The sequence below is a fragment of the Gossypium hirsutum genome, chromosome D02 (assembly GCF_007990345.1).
Source record: "Gossypium hirsutum isolate 1008001.06 chromosome D02, Gossypium_hirsutum_v2.1, whole genome shotgun sequence".
Taxonomy (NCBI): Eukaryota; Viridiplantae; Streptophyta; class Magnoliopsida; order Malvales; family Malvaceae; genus Gossypium; species Gossypium hirsutum.
Window position 1 is genome coordinate 20547685 of NC_053438.1, and position 17829 is coordinate 20565513.

The window sequence follows — 17829 nt, forward strand, 5'->3', positions numbered from 1 at the left end:
CAAGACATGTTGAGAGTGTTGGAGAGGGTCGCTGGATCCCATTCTGGATTTGGGGGCCGTGGGTTAGTAACTGAACGACTCTAGTCCAATGGTGCTGAGCTGTTTAGGGGTGTCATTGGAGTCGCCCCTACTGTGGCTGAGTATTCATTGGAGGCCACCGAGAGGATCATGAATGGTATCGACTGTACTCCTGAGAAAAAACTTAAGGGTGCAGTCTTTTTGCATCACGATGAGGCATATCAATAGTGGTTGTCGGTTGAGGAGGGTACTTAGCCTGATCGTCTGAATTGAGATTTCTTTAAGACTGCTTTCCAGGGGAAGTATGTGGGGGCGAGTTATGTGGATGCTCGCAGGCGTAAGTTCATGAATCTCACGTAGGGTGATAGATCTGTGGCCAAGTATGAGGCCAAGTTTCTTAGGTTTAGCTGTAACGCTCGAGGCATGGTGGCTTTTCAGTACAAGAAATGTGTTCGCTTTGAGGACAGTCTGAGGGATAATTTGAAGGTACTAATTGCTCCACAGAGGGAGTGAGAGTTCACGGTTTTGGTAGATGAGGCGAAGATCACCGAAGAGGTTAAGCGCGTAGAGTGCCAAAATAGGGATCGAGAGAGAGGTAAGAATAAGAGGGATTCAGAGCCCTCTAGTTTTGTTTAGAGGCCTAAGAAACGGGCCAGACCTGATGGGCAGATTAAAGTGGGGGTTCCTGTTGCTCCTACTGGGATTCAACTTTGTGGGGATTATGGTAGGCACCATCCGGATGAGTGTTGGAAGAGGTTAGGGGCTTGTATGAAGTGTGGTTTTTTGGAGCATCGGATTAGAGAGTGTCTACAATGGACAGATCAGATGCAAGCTTCAAGACCGGGTTTTGTACAACCCTAGAGGGCAGTTCAGCAGCCACCTAGTGGTCGTAGACCGACTAAGGGTGGTAATGGTTTGGGCTGAGGATAGAAAGTACCGGGCAAAGGTGCTAGTCAGACTGAGGCGAGGCAGCCTATGTTGGTCTATGCTACTCGATGCCAAGGGGATAGAGATGCTTCTGATGTTATCATTGGCACGTTCTTTATTTTTGATGTACCTTATACTATATTGATAGACATAGGTTCTACACACTCCTATGTAGCTAGTACTATTTCTAAAAACCTGTGGATTTCTATTGAGAGCACTTCTAGTGAGATCATTGTACTAAGTCTGTTGGGGTAGTCTGTTTGGGTTAATAAACTTTATAGGAATGTTCTGTTAGAAGTGTAAGGGGCCGTATTTCTAGCAAACCTGATGGAGTTACCGTTTGGGGAGTTCGACTTAATTATGGGTATGGATTGGTTGGTTGAGCACCGAGTAAGTTTGGATTGTGAGACTAAAAGGGTTGTTCTAAGGATCGAAGATGATAAAGAAGTGGTTGTGATCGGTGAGCATCGAGATTATCTGTGCAATGTGATTTTCGCTCTTGTGGCTGAGAAACTAGTTCGAAAAGGGTGTGAGGCGTATATGGCTTTTGTCGGTGTTTCTATTTCTGTAAATTCTTCTATCGGGGATATCAAAATAATGAGGGATTTTTTAGATGTCTTTCTTGAGGAGTTATAAGGTTTATCTTCGAATCGATAACTTGAGTTCGGCATTGAGCTTCTACTTGGTACAGCTCTAGTGTCTATCGCTTTATACCGTATGGCATCGAAGGAGCTTATAGAGCTTAAGGCTCAACTTTAAGAACTTCTGGATCGTAGTTTCATCCGGCCTAGTATGTCTCCGTAAGGGGCATTGGTTCTGTTTATAAAGAAGAATGATGGGGCCTTGAGGATGTGTATTGATTATCGAAAATTGAATAAACTGACAGTGAAGAATAAGTATCCACTTTCGAGGATCAACAATTTATTTGATCAGTTTCGAGGGGCTTCTGTGTTTTTAAAAATTAATCTTCATTCTGGGTATCATCAGCTTAGAGTTAAGAAAGTTGATGCTTATAAGACTGCATTTAGGACTCGTTATGGACATTACAAGTTCCTAGTTATGCCTTTTAGTTTGACGAATCTCTGGTTGTATTTATGGATATGAAAAACCAAGTCTTTCAGCCATATTTGGATCAGTTCGTCGTAGTTTTCATCAACGATATTTTGGTTTACTCTAAGACTGAGGATGAGCATGATGAGCATCTTAGAGTGGTGTTGCATATACTCCGAGAGAAACAGCTCTACGCTAAGTTGAACAAGTGTAAGTTCTGGTTGTGTGAGGTAACTTTTCTAGGTCATGTGGTTTCTACTGAGGGGATCTGTGTTGATTCGAGGAAGATTGAGGCTGTGCTTGAGTGGAAATAGCCTAAGAATGTATCTGAAATTCGTAGTTTTTTGGGTCTCGAAGGATATTATCGATGGTTTGTCGAGGGGTTCTCTTTGATTGTAGCTCCTTTGACTAATCTTCTTCGTAACAGAGTTCCTTTTGTCTAGATTGATGTGCAATAATCGAGCTTTGAGAAGCTCAAGTCTGTTCTGACTCAAGCTCTTGTTCTGATACAACCTAAATCTAGTTTAGAGTTTGTGGTCTATAACGATGCATCACACGTCGATTTTGGATGTGTACTGATGCAAGATGGTAATGTTGCGGCTTATGCGTCCCGTCAGCTTAAGACACACGAAGGGAATTATTCAACGCATGATCTCGAGTGGGCTGCTGTGGTTTTTGCATTGAAGATTTAGAGGCACTATCTATACGATGAGAGGTGCATCATCTACATTGACCACAGGAGCCTCAAGTACCTCTATACTCAGAAGGAGCTGAATCTTAGACAGCATGGATGGATTGAGCTGCTCAAGGATTATGACTGTACGATAGAGTATCATCCTAGTAAGGCCAATGTGGTGACCGATGCTCTTAGTTGTAGAGCAATGATTGATTTGAGGGCGATGTTCTCTTGTCTTAATTTATTTGATGATGGGGTCTATTAGCTGAGTTGCAAGTTAAGTTGACTTAGATTGATTAGATTCGAGAGAAGTAGTTAGGGGATAAGTTTCTGGGTTTGCGGTTTCGTCAGATTGAGAGTGGTAGTACTTTAGATTTTGGGCTGAATAAAGATGGAGTTCTGTGTTTTTGAGGTTGGATCTGTGTGCTGAATGATTCTGATATGAGGCAGTCGATTTTGAGGGAGACGTATAGTAGCCCTTATGCTATGCATCCCATTGGTAATAAGATGTATTGGGATCTTCGTGAACTATATTGGTGGCTGGGTTTGAAACGTGAGGTTACAGATTTCATTGCTCGTTGTTTGACGTGCCAGCAAGTTAAGGCTGAACACTAGTTGCCTTTGGATTTGCTCCAACCCATTAAGATTCCTTTATGGAAGTAGGAACGAATAACGATGGAATTCGTTAGTGAGTTGCCTTCGATACCCAGTAAGAGGGATTCTGTTTGGGTTATCGTAGATCAGTTGACCAAGTCCGCTCATTTTATTCTGGTTCGAACAAATTACTCTCTGCAGAAGTTAGCGAAAATCTATATCTCTAGGATTATAAGACTGCATGGGGTTCCTGTTTTGATAATTTCTGATAGAGATCCTCATTTCACTTCTCAGTTCTGGAAGAAATTGCACGAGGCTCTGGTTCGAGATTGGACTTCAGTACCGCGTTTCATCCTCAAACTGATGGTCAATTTGAGAGGATGAATCAGATATTACAGGATATGCTTCGTAGTTGTGAGATAGATTTTTGAGGTAGCTGGAAGGATTATTTTCCGCTAGCTGAGTTCGCCTACAATAACAGCTTCCAGTCTAGCATCCAGATGACACCTTACGAGGCTTTGTATGGTCGTAAGTGTCGTACTTTGCTATGTTGGACTGAGTTGGGTGAGCGATGGGTTTGGGATCCTGAGTTGGTTTCTGAGACTGAAGATAAGGTTAGACTGATTCAGGATCGTCTAAAGGCAGGTTTTGATAGACAGAAGTCCTATGGGGATTTGAAGAGGAGAGATATCAAGTACTTTGTGGGTGACTTTGTTTTTCTTAAGGTTTCTCTGTGGAAGAAAGTTCTGAGGTTTAGTCATAAGCGCAAGTTGAGCCCTAGGTTTATTGGGTCGTATCAGATTCTGAAATGTGTGGGTCCAGTCGCTTATCAGTTGGAGTTACCTTTAGAGTTAGACCGTATCCATGATATGTTTTACGTCTCGATGTTGAAGCGGTATCGGTCTGATCTATCTCATGTTGTCTCTATTAAGGAGATTGAGGTTAGACCGAATTTGACTTTTGAGGATAAGCCGGTTCAGATTTTGGATTGAGATGTTAAGGTTCTGATAGAAAGCTCATTCCGTTAGTGAAGGTTTAGTGGTGGAATCATGGCACTGAGGAAGCCACGTAGGAACTTGAGGACTCGATACGTCTGCAGTATCCTCATCTGTTTGGATCAGGTAAATTTCGAGGTCAAAATTTCTTTTAAAGGGTTAGAGTTGTAACGCCCTGAATAAATTATTTCTTTTTCTGTAAATATCTAACACAAATGTGTATCTACTTAAGTGGTTAAGTGTTCTGGGTGTGTGTGAGATGTCTTGGGTTCAAGTCTCACTTCTGCTAAATTTTGTTATTTTTCTAATCCTAGCCTTACCCTTGTTGTGTGGGTTTATGTTAAACTATCTCTTTCATATTAGAATGAGCTTGCTGGTTCGAGTGGTAAGGGAGTTAATGTGTTGGAGGTCCTACGTTCGAATTCCTGCGTTGGATGGGTGTTAATTTTTGCTCAGTTGACTGATAGAGTTTAAGTTGAGTTAAAAGTCTGAAGAGGTTATGAGTTAGTGGGCTAGTGGGAGAAAAATAAGGGATATCTTTTATTTTATTTTTATTTCTTTTTGTTCAAAATTTTCTCTCTCCCCACAAAATATCTAACATTAGTTCTGTAGTAATCCAAATTTGCCCGGCCCACATACGTTTAAAAAAAACAAAAATAAACCAAATAAAATCTTAAAATGTCCACAGTCCATTACAGCAGGCCTAATAGGACCCAAATCGGAAATTAAACCCAAAACCCATTAGCCCAAATTACATCAAACCCGAGACTAAAATACTCTAACCCAGTTTACATGGCCCAAACCACCTAAGCCATAAAGACCAAAATCAGAAAACCCTAGCAGCTTGTAGCAAGCTTCAGCGCCACAGCCACCAGGGTCGTCCCTCGCACGTGCGCCACCGCCATGTGCCACGCCGCTACGTGCCATGCCTCTATGCGCTGTGCCGAGCCACGCACACCTCCGTACGGCAACCTCCGTACTTCTAGGCTGGCCGAGTACCTGCAAAAAAGGACACACGAAAACAACAGCAAATAGGAAAATAACGAATATAGGAATATTTTGATTCATTTTTATTCTCTATTTTTTCTATTTTCTATAAATCGGGCTATAAGAAGGCCATTCGGACGCTGTAAAAAAAGGTTACGCATTATATATACACTTTCAGAATACAAAAATCAAATACAAAAGGTGATTCCGAGTTCCTGTTCTTCATTTTTTTTCTTTTGATTCTGCTAGTCTCAGTTTTCTTTCTCTTTTCTTTTTTTTTCAATAATCATTAGTTGAGAGAGCAAACAATATAGAGGGAAAGGAGAACGATAACCTGGTTACCGCATCCTCCCTTTCCGTCGTCATCGGAGTTGAGTGGGGATTTGAGGGTCTGGGGAGTTGTTTCGCTGAACGGCGCAGAGGAGGTTTTTTTTAGTTTTAGTTTTGGTTTTCGTTTTGGGGGATAGATTTAGTTTTTTAGGGTTTTTTTAGTCTTAAACACGGGGGATCAAGACGTCGTCGTTTGTCGCTGATACGATGGCTTCAAAACGGCGTCGTCCAAAGGCCAGATCCGAGCGGTGACCCGATTTGGGTAGGATCCGTGCATTGTGGATCGATTGGTCTATTTATTCAGCAGATCCCTCTGTGTTTCAAATAGTTTCAATGTGATTTCCTTTAATCTTTGTAATTTATACCTCAAATTTTATTCTGTATTCATTCAGATCCAAATGGAAACGGCACCGTTTTATGTGGCCGATTGTCATCATTTTAGTGCTTGCGCTTAATTGCTGGATCAGTCCCTCAGTTTTGAAATAAATTTCGATTTAATACAAATTCGTTTTTTTTATTTCAATAATACCTTTTTATATATATAACTAATCCTACTTTCACATATTATAGATGTTAATATTACTTATAGTATTTAATTTTAATAATGTTTAAATTTATTATTATTATAGTTTAAAATATAATCAATTATTATTTTAGTTAGTGTTTTATATTTTAAATTCATTATACATTATTACTTTAAGTTTATCGTATTTTATTTAATTTTGTTTCCTCTTATTATCTTAATTTTTATTTAAACTTTGATTTAAAGGTGGTCGATTATTGTTCTCAATTTAAAAATGTTTTTTCATATTCAATTTTCATTTTAAAAGTTTTTTAGATAAATTAATTCACATTTTAATTCATCATTTTTAACCTTATTTTAATATTTAGCTTATTATTGAATTTTAAATTTGTTTTTAAACCTTCATATTAATTATTATTTTCATTTTATTTAAATCAAAGTATCCTTAGGAATTTGATTATTGATTTATTAGATGTTTAATTATTAATATGGATGAATTATATGTTTGGTTGCTTTTAATGTAAATTTAGATTACTATTTATCTTTTGCATTATATATTGCTATTCAATTATATCGTTTGTAAGAATTGCTTTTCATTAAAGCATCATAATTGTTTTATTTCACAATCCCAAAAAAGGCTTGATGTTTATAAGTTCTCGAGAGAATTGTGCCCTAACTTACTTAGCTTCAATTCTTCTCGATGAATTTAGATAATCAAGTGCTTATTTTATTAAAACCATACTAATTGTTAAAATAAAGTTCTTAAGATTTCAAATGTCAGATCCTAACTTACTGGATACGACATTTTGTTATCTCAATTTTAAAATAAAGGCAATACTTGTGGTTTAAGAATTTCGAGAAATTGAACCCTAACTTACTGGATTCCAATTCATTGATTGACTTAAATGATCGAATATCCTTCTCAAAATATATTTTAAAAAGGGATGAATCTAATATCAAAGATGAGATCGTTGCACTCTAACTCACTGAGTGTAGCGATTTATTTTTTTGAGATGGGTTCGTCTATTATATCAACTCAATTATTTAAGTTTTCATGTCATGGGATCGTATTTTAAAATCTTTTCAAAGTTTCGACACTAAGACATTGAATAATCGATTCGGTACCAATTTTGGGCGTTACGAGGGCGCTAACCCTTCCTCGTGCGTAACCGAATCCCGGACCTATTTTTTCAACCTCGTAGACCAAAATCATTTTAATGGTGAACCGATCACACCTTAATAAAAGATCGGTGGCGACTCCCATTTTTATTTTTTAAGTCGATAACTAAAATTTTTTGTTTTTCAAAAATGGTTTCGACAGCTTGGCGACTCCACTGGGGACACCAAGAGAGTCAAGCCGTAGAATTGATTGTTTTCTGTCTTATTGTCCAAAATTGATTTGAAAAATTACAATCTTTGCATTTGCTTGCATGATTATTGTAAATTGAGTTGTATATTTTGGCATCATTTTGCATAAGACTGTTTAGTCTTGTCCTTTTAAGTGGGAGTGAGAAGCTACTCCTTCGTGAGGTTTTCACCTTCGTGCAGGATAGTGAATCGCTTTTGGGATACATCCGTACCTATGTCTTCGTGAGATTTTCATCTCCGTTCAGCAAAGGGAAATGTATTCCCCTAAACCGAACTCGGTCTGTATGAGCCTATAATGGGTGAAGATCGAGGAATCTGTTGGTTCAGGTACCTTGACTCTAGAACCAAACCTCATGTAGTTGACTTAAGAAACCAACCTGGTTAGAATTGTTCCAACCTCTAGCGGTTACCCGGATAGGTGCTTGGTTTTCTTATACTTGCTTTGAATTGTTGTGGTGTTATACTGGCTTGTTTTCGTTTTGTTGATATATTGCATGTCATTGCATATTTCAAGGAGTGTCGATTCGAGTTCAGTTACCAAATTAGAAAATTGTCATGGCAAACGATTTTCTTGATAAAGTGGAAGACAATGTCATTGTCCGTATATGGTTAGAGAAAGTGCAATTGGAAAAGGGAGACAGTCTAGCTAAGGATTATGTGTCAGAGCTTTGGGATTACACTCGTATTAGTGTGACGCAAAATAGCCTTCTGGAGTTAAGTGAGATTTGGGATCAGTGGGATGATGAAACCAAGCAGCTGTTCTACTCTAATTATGGGGACTTGCCGTATTTACTTAACGTCAAGGTAGATGAACAACTGTTTCGCTCTTTCACTCAATATTGGAATCCTACATATAGCTGTTTTACTTTTGGGAATGTAGATTTGGTGCCTACCGTAGAAGAATATACAGCTTTACTATGCTGCCCTAGGCTTCAGGTTGATAAAGCATATTCCAAAGCCGCGTATGTCTTAGCATTTTGGAAGAAATTAATGAGTATTACGGGAATGAGCGAACAATAGATCACGGCCAGGATTAAATAGAAGGGCGAGTGTAAATGTATCCCATGGAGGAATTTGCGAGACTTGATCCTAGCACATCCTGATGAAAAAAAGAAGGTTGATGTGTTTGCTTTGAGTATCTACGAATTAGTGATTTTCCCAAGGGCATTGGGGCATGTTGACGAAGTTGTTTCAGATCTTGTTGATCGGTTGGGTAAAGGGGTCACACCTGTTCCTGCGATTTTGGCTAAAACGTTTAGATCTTTGAATGCGTGTAGGCAAGCTGGCGAAGGCAGATTTATAGGTTGTGCGCAATTGTTGATAGCCTGGTTCCATAGTCATTTCTAGAAGGTGGATAAAGTTTCGTATCGGGTTTTCTCTGAGCATTATTCCCCGTTAAAGGAGATAGTGGCTACCCCCAGAAGGGATGATATATCAGAAGAAAGTTGGATAGCAATTCTGCAAAATCTTTAAGAGGATGATGTGGAATGGAGAGCTCCTTAGTTGATTCCTGATGGAATTCTCTACCGTTGTGGAAGCTTTGACTGGGTTCCGTTGCTTGGGATTTGGGGAGCCATCGGATATGCACCTTTTCTGGTCCTAAGGCAATACAATTCAAGACAGTTTGTGCCAACAACGTATGGTTTAGCTCAATGTGAGTTCTCGTACCGAGGAGACAATTACAAGAAAAAGGTGAAGGAAATTTCTCAGGCTTGGAATCAGGTTCACAGGATGAAAAGGCTAACTGTGGGTTCGATGACAACTCTAGAGTACGGCGAATGGCGACGTAAAAGGATTAATGATAACATCCTGGAGTTTAACTTGGAGAGTGTTCGACCAATGGAAGAGTATCTAGAAGTGATCCCATCAGAGTTGGAGATTATAAAACAAGATTTTGAAAAGAGGAATTTAGAGCTTGAAAAGAAAATAGAACAGTTGGAAGAAGAGAAGATGCATTTGAGGCTAGACGTCGATGTCCAAAAATTAGAAGCTGAAAAATTAAAGAAGGGGAAGAATAAAGTAGAGGAGGATCTCGATAGCTTAAAGACGGGCTACAAGAGGTTACGAGTATCAATGAGAACTGTCGGGCTGGGAAAGACTTTAGAGCAGTGGCGACAGGAGATCCAGGAAGAAAGAAGTAAAGCCGATCGGTGGGAAAGAAAGCCCCGAGAGACTGAAGTTCAGAAAGAGACCTTAGAGCGGCAGGTTTTAGAAACTCAAAATTATCAAGTGGACCTGAAAGCTAGAATAGCGGAACTCGAGAAATCACTTGCTACGTATAGAAGTCGTAATTCTGTAGTGGAACTAAGGACACGTCTTTGCAAGATTGAAGAATTGAAAAAGAGGGTAGAAGAATTGGGGTACACATTACAAGGCTGTCGGCAACGGATCGAATCCTTGGAAGGAAACGAAAAGCGTTGAAGGGAGCAACTTCATCATTCGCAGAATCAAATTCAGAATAGGGATTACATTATGGGCAGAGCTATTGCTCAGGTTCGGGAGGTAGTTGATCATTTGCAAACAATGGCGATTCAAGCTGATGTTTTAAGTGTAAAGTACGAATTAGAATCGGATCGGGGTCAAGAGTTAGCTTCATTGTTGAAAGAAGTTAGAGCTCTGAGCATTAGGGCAAATTGATATCTGTAATCCATTTTATGTAAAGAATTTTGTTTATCAATAAAGTTTTTTAAAAAGAAATTGAATAAGAATTGACGCTCCTTTTTGCATTCATTTCATGCATCTGCATTACATCATATGCATTTAAGATTATTAAAAGGGGTTTTAATTGGTTAAAATTGTGCTTTAGTTAATCTGGAAATCGGCAAAAACTCATCAACCGAACACCGCTACGGTACCCGTGCAAAATCAAAGATTATGGATCAATGATTGGAAAAGTTGGAGCGACTCCAAAAGGAAATGCAAGGTCAGTTACAGATACAAATGAAGGAACAATTAGAAAAGATTCAACATGACATGACAGAAAAGATGCTGGAGTCTCAAAAGGATATGATGACTGAGCTGACGCAATTATTAAAAGGATTAAATAAGGGGAAAGGCCCTATGATCAATGATGAAGAAGATAAGACTGGACCCACCTATCCTCCAGGCTTTACGCCTCCGCATGCACAGATTCAGACTGAGGTGCCGTCGCGTAGATCCTCTGTTTCAATAAAGCCTCAACGGTTTCAGGCTGATACTCCAATACCAATGAACTCCCAAGCTGGATCAGGTTCCAACCCTAGTGAAAACCTAGTTAATCTTGCTGGCCCGGACTTTGATGAAGTAGCTGAGAAGGATAAAGAGAAAGAAGAATTACCAAAACAGTTTGAGGAGAAATGGAAATGGATTGAAGAGAAGTTTAAGGCGATATAAAACACTGAAAGTTATCATGGAATAGATGCAAAAGATCTAAGCCTGGTCCCGGACTTGGTGTTTCCTTACAAATTTAAGATGTTGGAATTCGAGAAATATAGTGGGACCAGTTGCCCCGAAGCCCATATCACTATGTTCTGTCGGAGAATGACGGTGTATATTAATAATTATCAATTATTAATACATTGCTTCCAGAAAAGTCTTACAGGAGTGGCGTCTAAATGGTATAACCAGTTGAGCCGAGCCAAAATCAACACTTGGAGGGATTTGGCGCAGGCTTTTATGAGACAATACAGTCATGTATCTGAAATAATGCCTGACAGAATTACTTTGCAGAACTTGGAAAAGAAATCAAATGAAAGTTTTAGACAGTATGCACAGAGGTGGAGAGAGATTGCAATTCAAGTTCAGCCACCACTTTTGGAAAAAGAAATGACGATGCTTTTCATCAACACATTAAAGGTGCTGTTTATCACACACATGTTAGGAAGTGCCTCAAAGAGTTTCGCGGATATAATCATGAATGGCGAAATGATTGAACATGCTATTAAAAGTGGAAAAATAAATGGTGGGGAGAATAATCGAAGGTCAGCTTCAAAGAAAAGAGAAGGTGAAGTAAACAATGTGAACGCATACAACAAATCAATTACGGTGAATCAATCAGGGAAGATGGTTGCTCATCAACAAGGCTCATCGAAACAAGAATCGAGAATGAGGAAAAATACTGAGAAGCCCCAGTTCACTCCCATTCCAATGACATATAAAGAGTTGTATCAGAAGTTATTTAATGCACATGTTGTTGCCCCTCGTTACCTGAGTCCTCTACAACCCCCCGTATCCAAAATGGTATGACACAAACGCTCAATGTGACTACCATGTGGGGATTTCAGGACACTCAATAGAAAATTGTACCGCTTTCAAGAAGGTCGTAGAAGGACTTATAAAATTTGGTGTTGTCAAATTTGGTGACTCACCCAGCACAGAAGGTCCATTGCCCAATCATGATGATAAGGGAGTGAATATGTTGAGCGAGGGTACGGGGGAAGGAGCCAAGAATGACATCGCTGAAGTAAGAACTCCATTGAAACGGGTATGGAAAGAGATGGCAAAAAGAGGGTTAGTTATTTTAAATTTGGAGGAAGGGTATGAGATGGGGAATTATTGTGAATTCCACCATAAAATAGGGCACGAAATTCAAGAATGTGAAGGATTCAGGGCTTTGGTTCAAAGCATGATGGATAACAAAGAGATGAGGTTCTATGAAAATGCGGAAGAAAGGAGGAGCATATGCGCGACAGAATCGGGAACGGGGACCTCAAAAATAAATCATCCTGTAGTTATGATCTCACGCCCTAAGAGTAATGAGGCTAGGGCTCAGCTAACACCAAAAATTGTAATCACAAAACCATAAAGTTTCACATATAAGAATGACAAAATGGTCCCTTGGAATTACGGATGCAATGTGACAATCTCAGGAAAAGAAGTTGAGGGCAATATGGTAAAAGAATACCAGGAAAGGGGTTCCTATACACGTAATGGAAAACGTTATGACACTCGAGCAGAACTGCTAAGAGAAAGGACTTCGATGTTGGAACAGAGGAAAGGGAAGCCGGTGGAATCTGAGCCATTGGTAAATGAACCAATAAAAGATGAGGAAGAAAATGAGTTTTTGAATTTTTTAAAACACAGTGAATACAGCATTGTGGAGCAACTACACAAACAATCGGCCCGCATTTCTGTATTAGCTTTGCTCCTAAGTTCGGAAGTACATCGAAATGCGCTGATAAAAGTACTAAACGAAACATATGTGGCCGAGGACATCTCAGTCAATAAATTGGATCATTTGATCAACAATATAAGTGCTGACAATTTCATCTTCTTCGACTATGACGAAATACCATCTGGAGGTAGGGGTTCTACTAAGGCTCTACATATTACTACCCGATGTCAGGGGGACACATTATCGGGGGTTTCGATTGATAATGGATTCGTATTGAACGTATTGCCTTTGTCCACTCTTAATCAATTACCTGTGGATAGTTCACATATGAAACCCTGCCAGAATATAGTAAGGGCATTTGATGGAACAGAAAGAAGAGTTGTAGGAAGAATTGATATACCATTAAGAATTGACCCAATTACTTATGAGGTGGACTTTTTAGTAATGGATATTAAGCCTTCCTACAATTGTTTATTGAGGAGACCATGGATACACTCGGCTGGGGCAGTGCCTTCATCATTACATCAGAAGGTGAAGCTAATATCAAAGGGCCGATTGGTGACAATAAGTGTGGAGGAGGATATTATCGCAATGGTAACGGGTGATACAACTTATGTAAAGACCAATGATGAGGCAGTGGAATGTTCTTTCCGGTCCTTGGAATTTGTGAACGCCACATTTATCATTCAAGGAAATAGGATCCCGGTACCAAAGATATCGAAAACTACTGAGATGGGTCTGCGGTTGATGGTAGGCAGAGGAGCTTCGCCAGGAAAAGGGTTTGGGAAATACCTTCAAGGAAGGGTTGAAGCGCCCATGCTGAAGGGAAAGTTTGATCGTTTTGGCTTAGGTTACAGGCCAGATATGAAAAAAAGGAGAAAAGAAGTGGAGAAAAGGCAGGAGAGAAGAAGGGCACGTCTAAGCAGAGGGGAAGTCAAGTGGGAGCCTTTGACCTTCCCTCACATATCTAAATCCTTTGTGTCAGGTGGGTTTATCTACCCTGAGCGAGGGGTGTCCAGAAGGGAAGGCATTGAGCAGATGTTGGAAAAGGTTCAAATTAATGCTATAGAGACAGCTGAAAGAAGGTCCTTGCTGGAGATCGGCCCTTACGAACCTAGGAGTGAGCTAAACAATTGGACTGCGGAAGAAATACCTGTAGTCTTTAGAGCTTATTCAGAGTAATGTTCAAAAAATTATTGTTATTTTTAGCCTAAGAATGACAAGAAATCCTTTGTGAAGTAGGCTTAAGTCTGAATATCTTTATCCTAATAAAATACATCTTTGCATTCATTTCGAGCAATTATTCTTTTATTCTTTCCAAGCAAGTAAATATCTTCCATTTGATTAATTGTTTTCCAAATATTTTTTCATTTATAACCTAATCACGCAAATAATTATTCATAAATTTATACTTTGTATATTCTTTGGTGTATCCCCATAGGTCATCAGATATCAATGACATAAGTGATGTTGTTTCAAACACGGAGTCTCTTTTTGAGCAAGACATGTGTTTGGAAGGATTTCATGACTTTGAAAATGAAAAAGACTGTGGTGTATCTCCGGACTTGTTGAGAATGGTGGAGCAAGAGGATAAACAAATCCTACCTCATAAGGAATCATTAGAAATTGTAAGCCTAGAGGAAGGAAAAGAGGTGAAAATCGAAACTGATATCACCGCAAAGACGAAATATGACCTCATTGAGTTACTCTGAGAGTTCAAATATGTTTTTGCATGGTCCTACCAGGATATGCTAGGGCTAAATACTAGTATTGTGGTACATCATTTACCTATAAAAGAGGGTTGCAAACTAGTTCAGCAGAAGCTCAGAAGAATGAGACCTGGTATTGTGCTGAAAATAAAAGAGGAGGTCAAAAAGCAGTTCGATGCTGGGTTCTTACAGGAGGTTAAGTACTCAGAATGGGTAGCAAACATCATCCCTGTTCCCAAAAAGGATGGAAAGGTACGGATGTGCATGGATTATAGGGACCTGAATAAGGCGAGTCCAAAAGACAATTTTCCGCTGCCGCACATTGACACCTTGGTAGATAACACGGCTGGCTACTCATTATTTTCTTTCATGGACGGCTTTTCTGGATACAATCAAATAAAGATGCACCCAGAAGACATGAGAAAAACCACTTTCATTACCCTATGGGGAACATTTTGTTACAAAGTAATGCCCTTTGGATTGAAGAATGCAGGAGCAACGTATCAAAGGGCAATGGTCACCCTGTTTCATGACATAATGCACAAAGAAATTGAAATCTATGTTGATGATATGATTACAAAATCTAGAACTGAAGAGGATCATCTCCGAGTCTTGAGGAAATTGTTCTTGAGATTGATAAAATTCCAGCTCAAACTCAACCCAGCAAAATGCATATTTGGAGCCAGATCAGGAAAGTTGTTGGCTTCATAGTCAATAGGAAGGGGATTGAGATCTGCCTCATCCAAACACCCAGAAAGAGGTCCGAGGGTTCCTAAAAAGGTTGAACTACATTGCTCGGCTCATTTCACAATTGACTGAGAAATGTGATCCAGTATTTCGTCTTCTGAAGAAACATAACCTAGGTGAATGGGATGAGGAATGCCAAAAAGCTTTTGACAAGATAAAACAATATTTGGCTAATGCTCCAATACTATCACCGCCTAGTCCAGATAGGCCATTGATATTGTATCTAGCGGTGTTTGATAATTACATGGGCTACGTTTTGGGCCAATATGACGAAACAGGAAAGAAAGAAAGAGCAATATACTATCTCAGCAAGAAATTCACTGATTGTGAAATGAAGTACTCGTCCATTGAAAAGTTGTGTTGTGCTTTAATTTGGACAACCCAAAGACTAAGGCAACACATGTTGTATCATACGACTTGGCTGATTTCAAAGTTAGATACTTTAAAGTACATGATGGAATCAACTGCTTTAAATGGGAGAATGGCTAGATGGCAAATTCTGCTCTCTGAATTTGACATAGTATATGTAAGTCAGAAGGCTATAAAAGGAAGTGCAATAGCTGATTTTCTAGCCAGCAGAACCTTGGAAGACTATGAGCCTTTGAACTTTGATTTTCCAAATGAAGACTTATTGTACGTGGCAAACACTGAAGAAAACCCTCGAATAGACCACATCTGGAAGTTAAAGTTCGATGGAGCTTCAAATGCTACAAGTAACGGAATTAGGGCAGTCTTGGTATCCCCAAGTGGAGATCATTATCCTGTCACTAGCAAGTTGGACTTCGATTGCACAAATAACATGGCAGAATATGAAGCATGTATTATGGGTATTCGTGCAGCCATTGAACGTAAAATCAAAGTGCTTAAAGTGTATGGAGATTCCGCGTTGGTGATATACCAACTCAAAGGAGAGTGGGAAACCAGAGATAAGTTGATCAGTTATAAAAAGCTGGTTCTTGAATTGATTGACGAATTTGATGACATTACTTTTTGTTATCTCCCACGAGAGGAAAACCAAATGGCTGACGCATTGGCTACTCTAGCCTCGATGATTAAGGTGAAGAAGTTAGAAATCATAAACCTATTTAGATGAGCATATACGAAGCTCCGGCTCATTGCTGCAGTATTGAAGAAGAGGGGAAAAATGATCATCCTTGGTATCAGAGTATACTACAGTATGTGAAGAATCGAAAATACCCTGATCAAGCGATAGAAAACGACAAGAGAATGCTGAGAAGAATAGCCATTGAGTATGTCCTAGATGGGGAAGTGTTGTACAAAAGAGGGAAATATCAAGTGCTGCTAAGATGTGTAGATGCCATGGAGGCTAGGAGGATCCTAGAGGAAGTCCATGAGGGCATTTGCGGAACCCATGCAAATGGTTTTACAATGGCCAAACAGATCATGAGATTTGGATACTATTGGTCTACTATGGAAGGGGACTGCATTAGCTATGCCAAGAAGTGTCATAAATGTTAGATTTATGGAGATAAGATACGTGTACCTCCCTCACCTTTGCACGCTATGACTGCTCCGTGGCCGTTCTCCATGTGGGGCATGGATGTTATTGAGCCGATATCACCAAAGGCTTTAAATGGGCATCGTTTCATCTTTGTGGTCATTGATTACTTTACCAAATGGGTGGAAAGTGCTTCATATGCAAATGTCACGAAATTAGCAGTTAGTAAATTCTTGAAAAGGGAGATCATTTGTCGATATGGAATGCCTGAAAGAATCATATCCGACAATGCATTGAATTTGAATAATAACACAATAGCAGAGGTTTGTAGTCAGTTCAAGATCAGTCACCAAAAAATGAATGGTGCAGTAGAGGCGGCCAATAAGAATATTAAGAGAATTGACGGAAAAATGACTAAAAGTTACAAGGATTGGCATGAAAAGCTATCATTCGCTCTCTTAGCTTACCGAACATCTGTTAGGACCTCTACTGGGGCAACACCCTTTTCTCTAGTTTATGGGATAGAAGCTGTTTTACCCATTGAAGTGGAGATTCCTTCTCTTCGGGTATTAGTTGAATTGAAATTGGATGAGGCAGAATGGGTTCAGTCTCGATACGACCAGTTGAACTTAATAGAAGGGAAAAGGTTGAGAGCCATCCAACATGGTCATATGTATCAAAAACGGATGATGCGAACCTATAACAAAAAGGTTCATCCCAGAGAATTCCACGAAGGGGATCTGGTGTTGAAGAAAATTCTCCTTATACAAAAAGACTTTAGAGGAAAATGGATGCCAAATTGGGAGGGTCCTTATGTCGTGAAGAAGGCCTTTTCTAGTAGAGCTTTGATTCTAAGTGAGATGGATGGAAAAGACTTGTCAAATCCTATAAACTCAGACTCAGTCAAGAAATACTTCACTTGAAGGAAAGGGACCAAAGTGAAAACCCGCAAAGGGCGCTTTGATTCCTAAAAAAAAATGGAGAGGCTAAGGGGAAAACCCGAAAAGGGCGGCTCAAATATTGATCAGAATGGGGCATGAAGTGTTTAGAGCAGCTTGTATCTTGATCAGATCGGGGCGTGTGGCAATCTTGCTATGCCTGAATCATCAGGAAGAGATAGGTGACGTCTTAGGGCATTGACAAAGCACTGAAGATCTCCTAAACACATGTCAAACTCAGAATGGCCTTTAGAAAGTTTGTACAGAGAAGTTCAAGCTGCGATATTTGAGGAACTTAATTCTCCTATTATTGAATTTGTTGATTCTTGGAATACTTTTTTTTCTTTTCCAAGATATACATTCCCAATCAATTTCTTTACTATCTTTCTTTACTATTTGTGATAACTTATTCATTT

The 17829-nt window shown here is 39.5% G+C and overlaps 1 protein-coding gene across 1 annotated transcript; it reads left to right on the forward strand.

Annotated features, from left to right (window-relative positions):
* Positions 1-3346: 3346 nt before the first annotated feature.
* Positions 3347-4734, forward strand: LOC107908095 (uncharacterized). The gene is made up of 3 exons (XM_016835366.1): positions 3347-3586; positions 3826-4206; positions 4624-4734. Exons 1-3 carry the CDS (start codon positions 3347-3349, stop codon positions 4732-4734), a joined length of 732 nt encoding a protein of 243 aa, XP_016690855.1.
* Positions 4735-17829: the final 13095 nt, after the last annotated feature.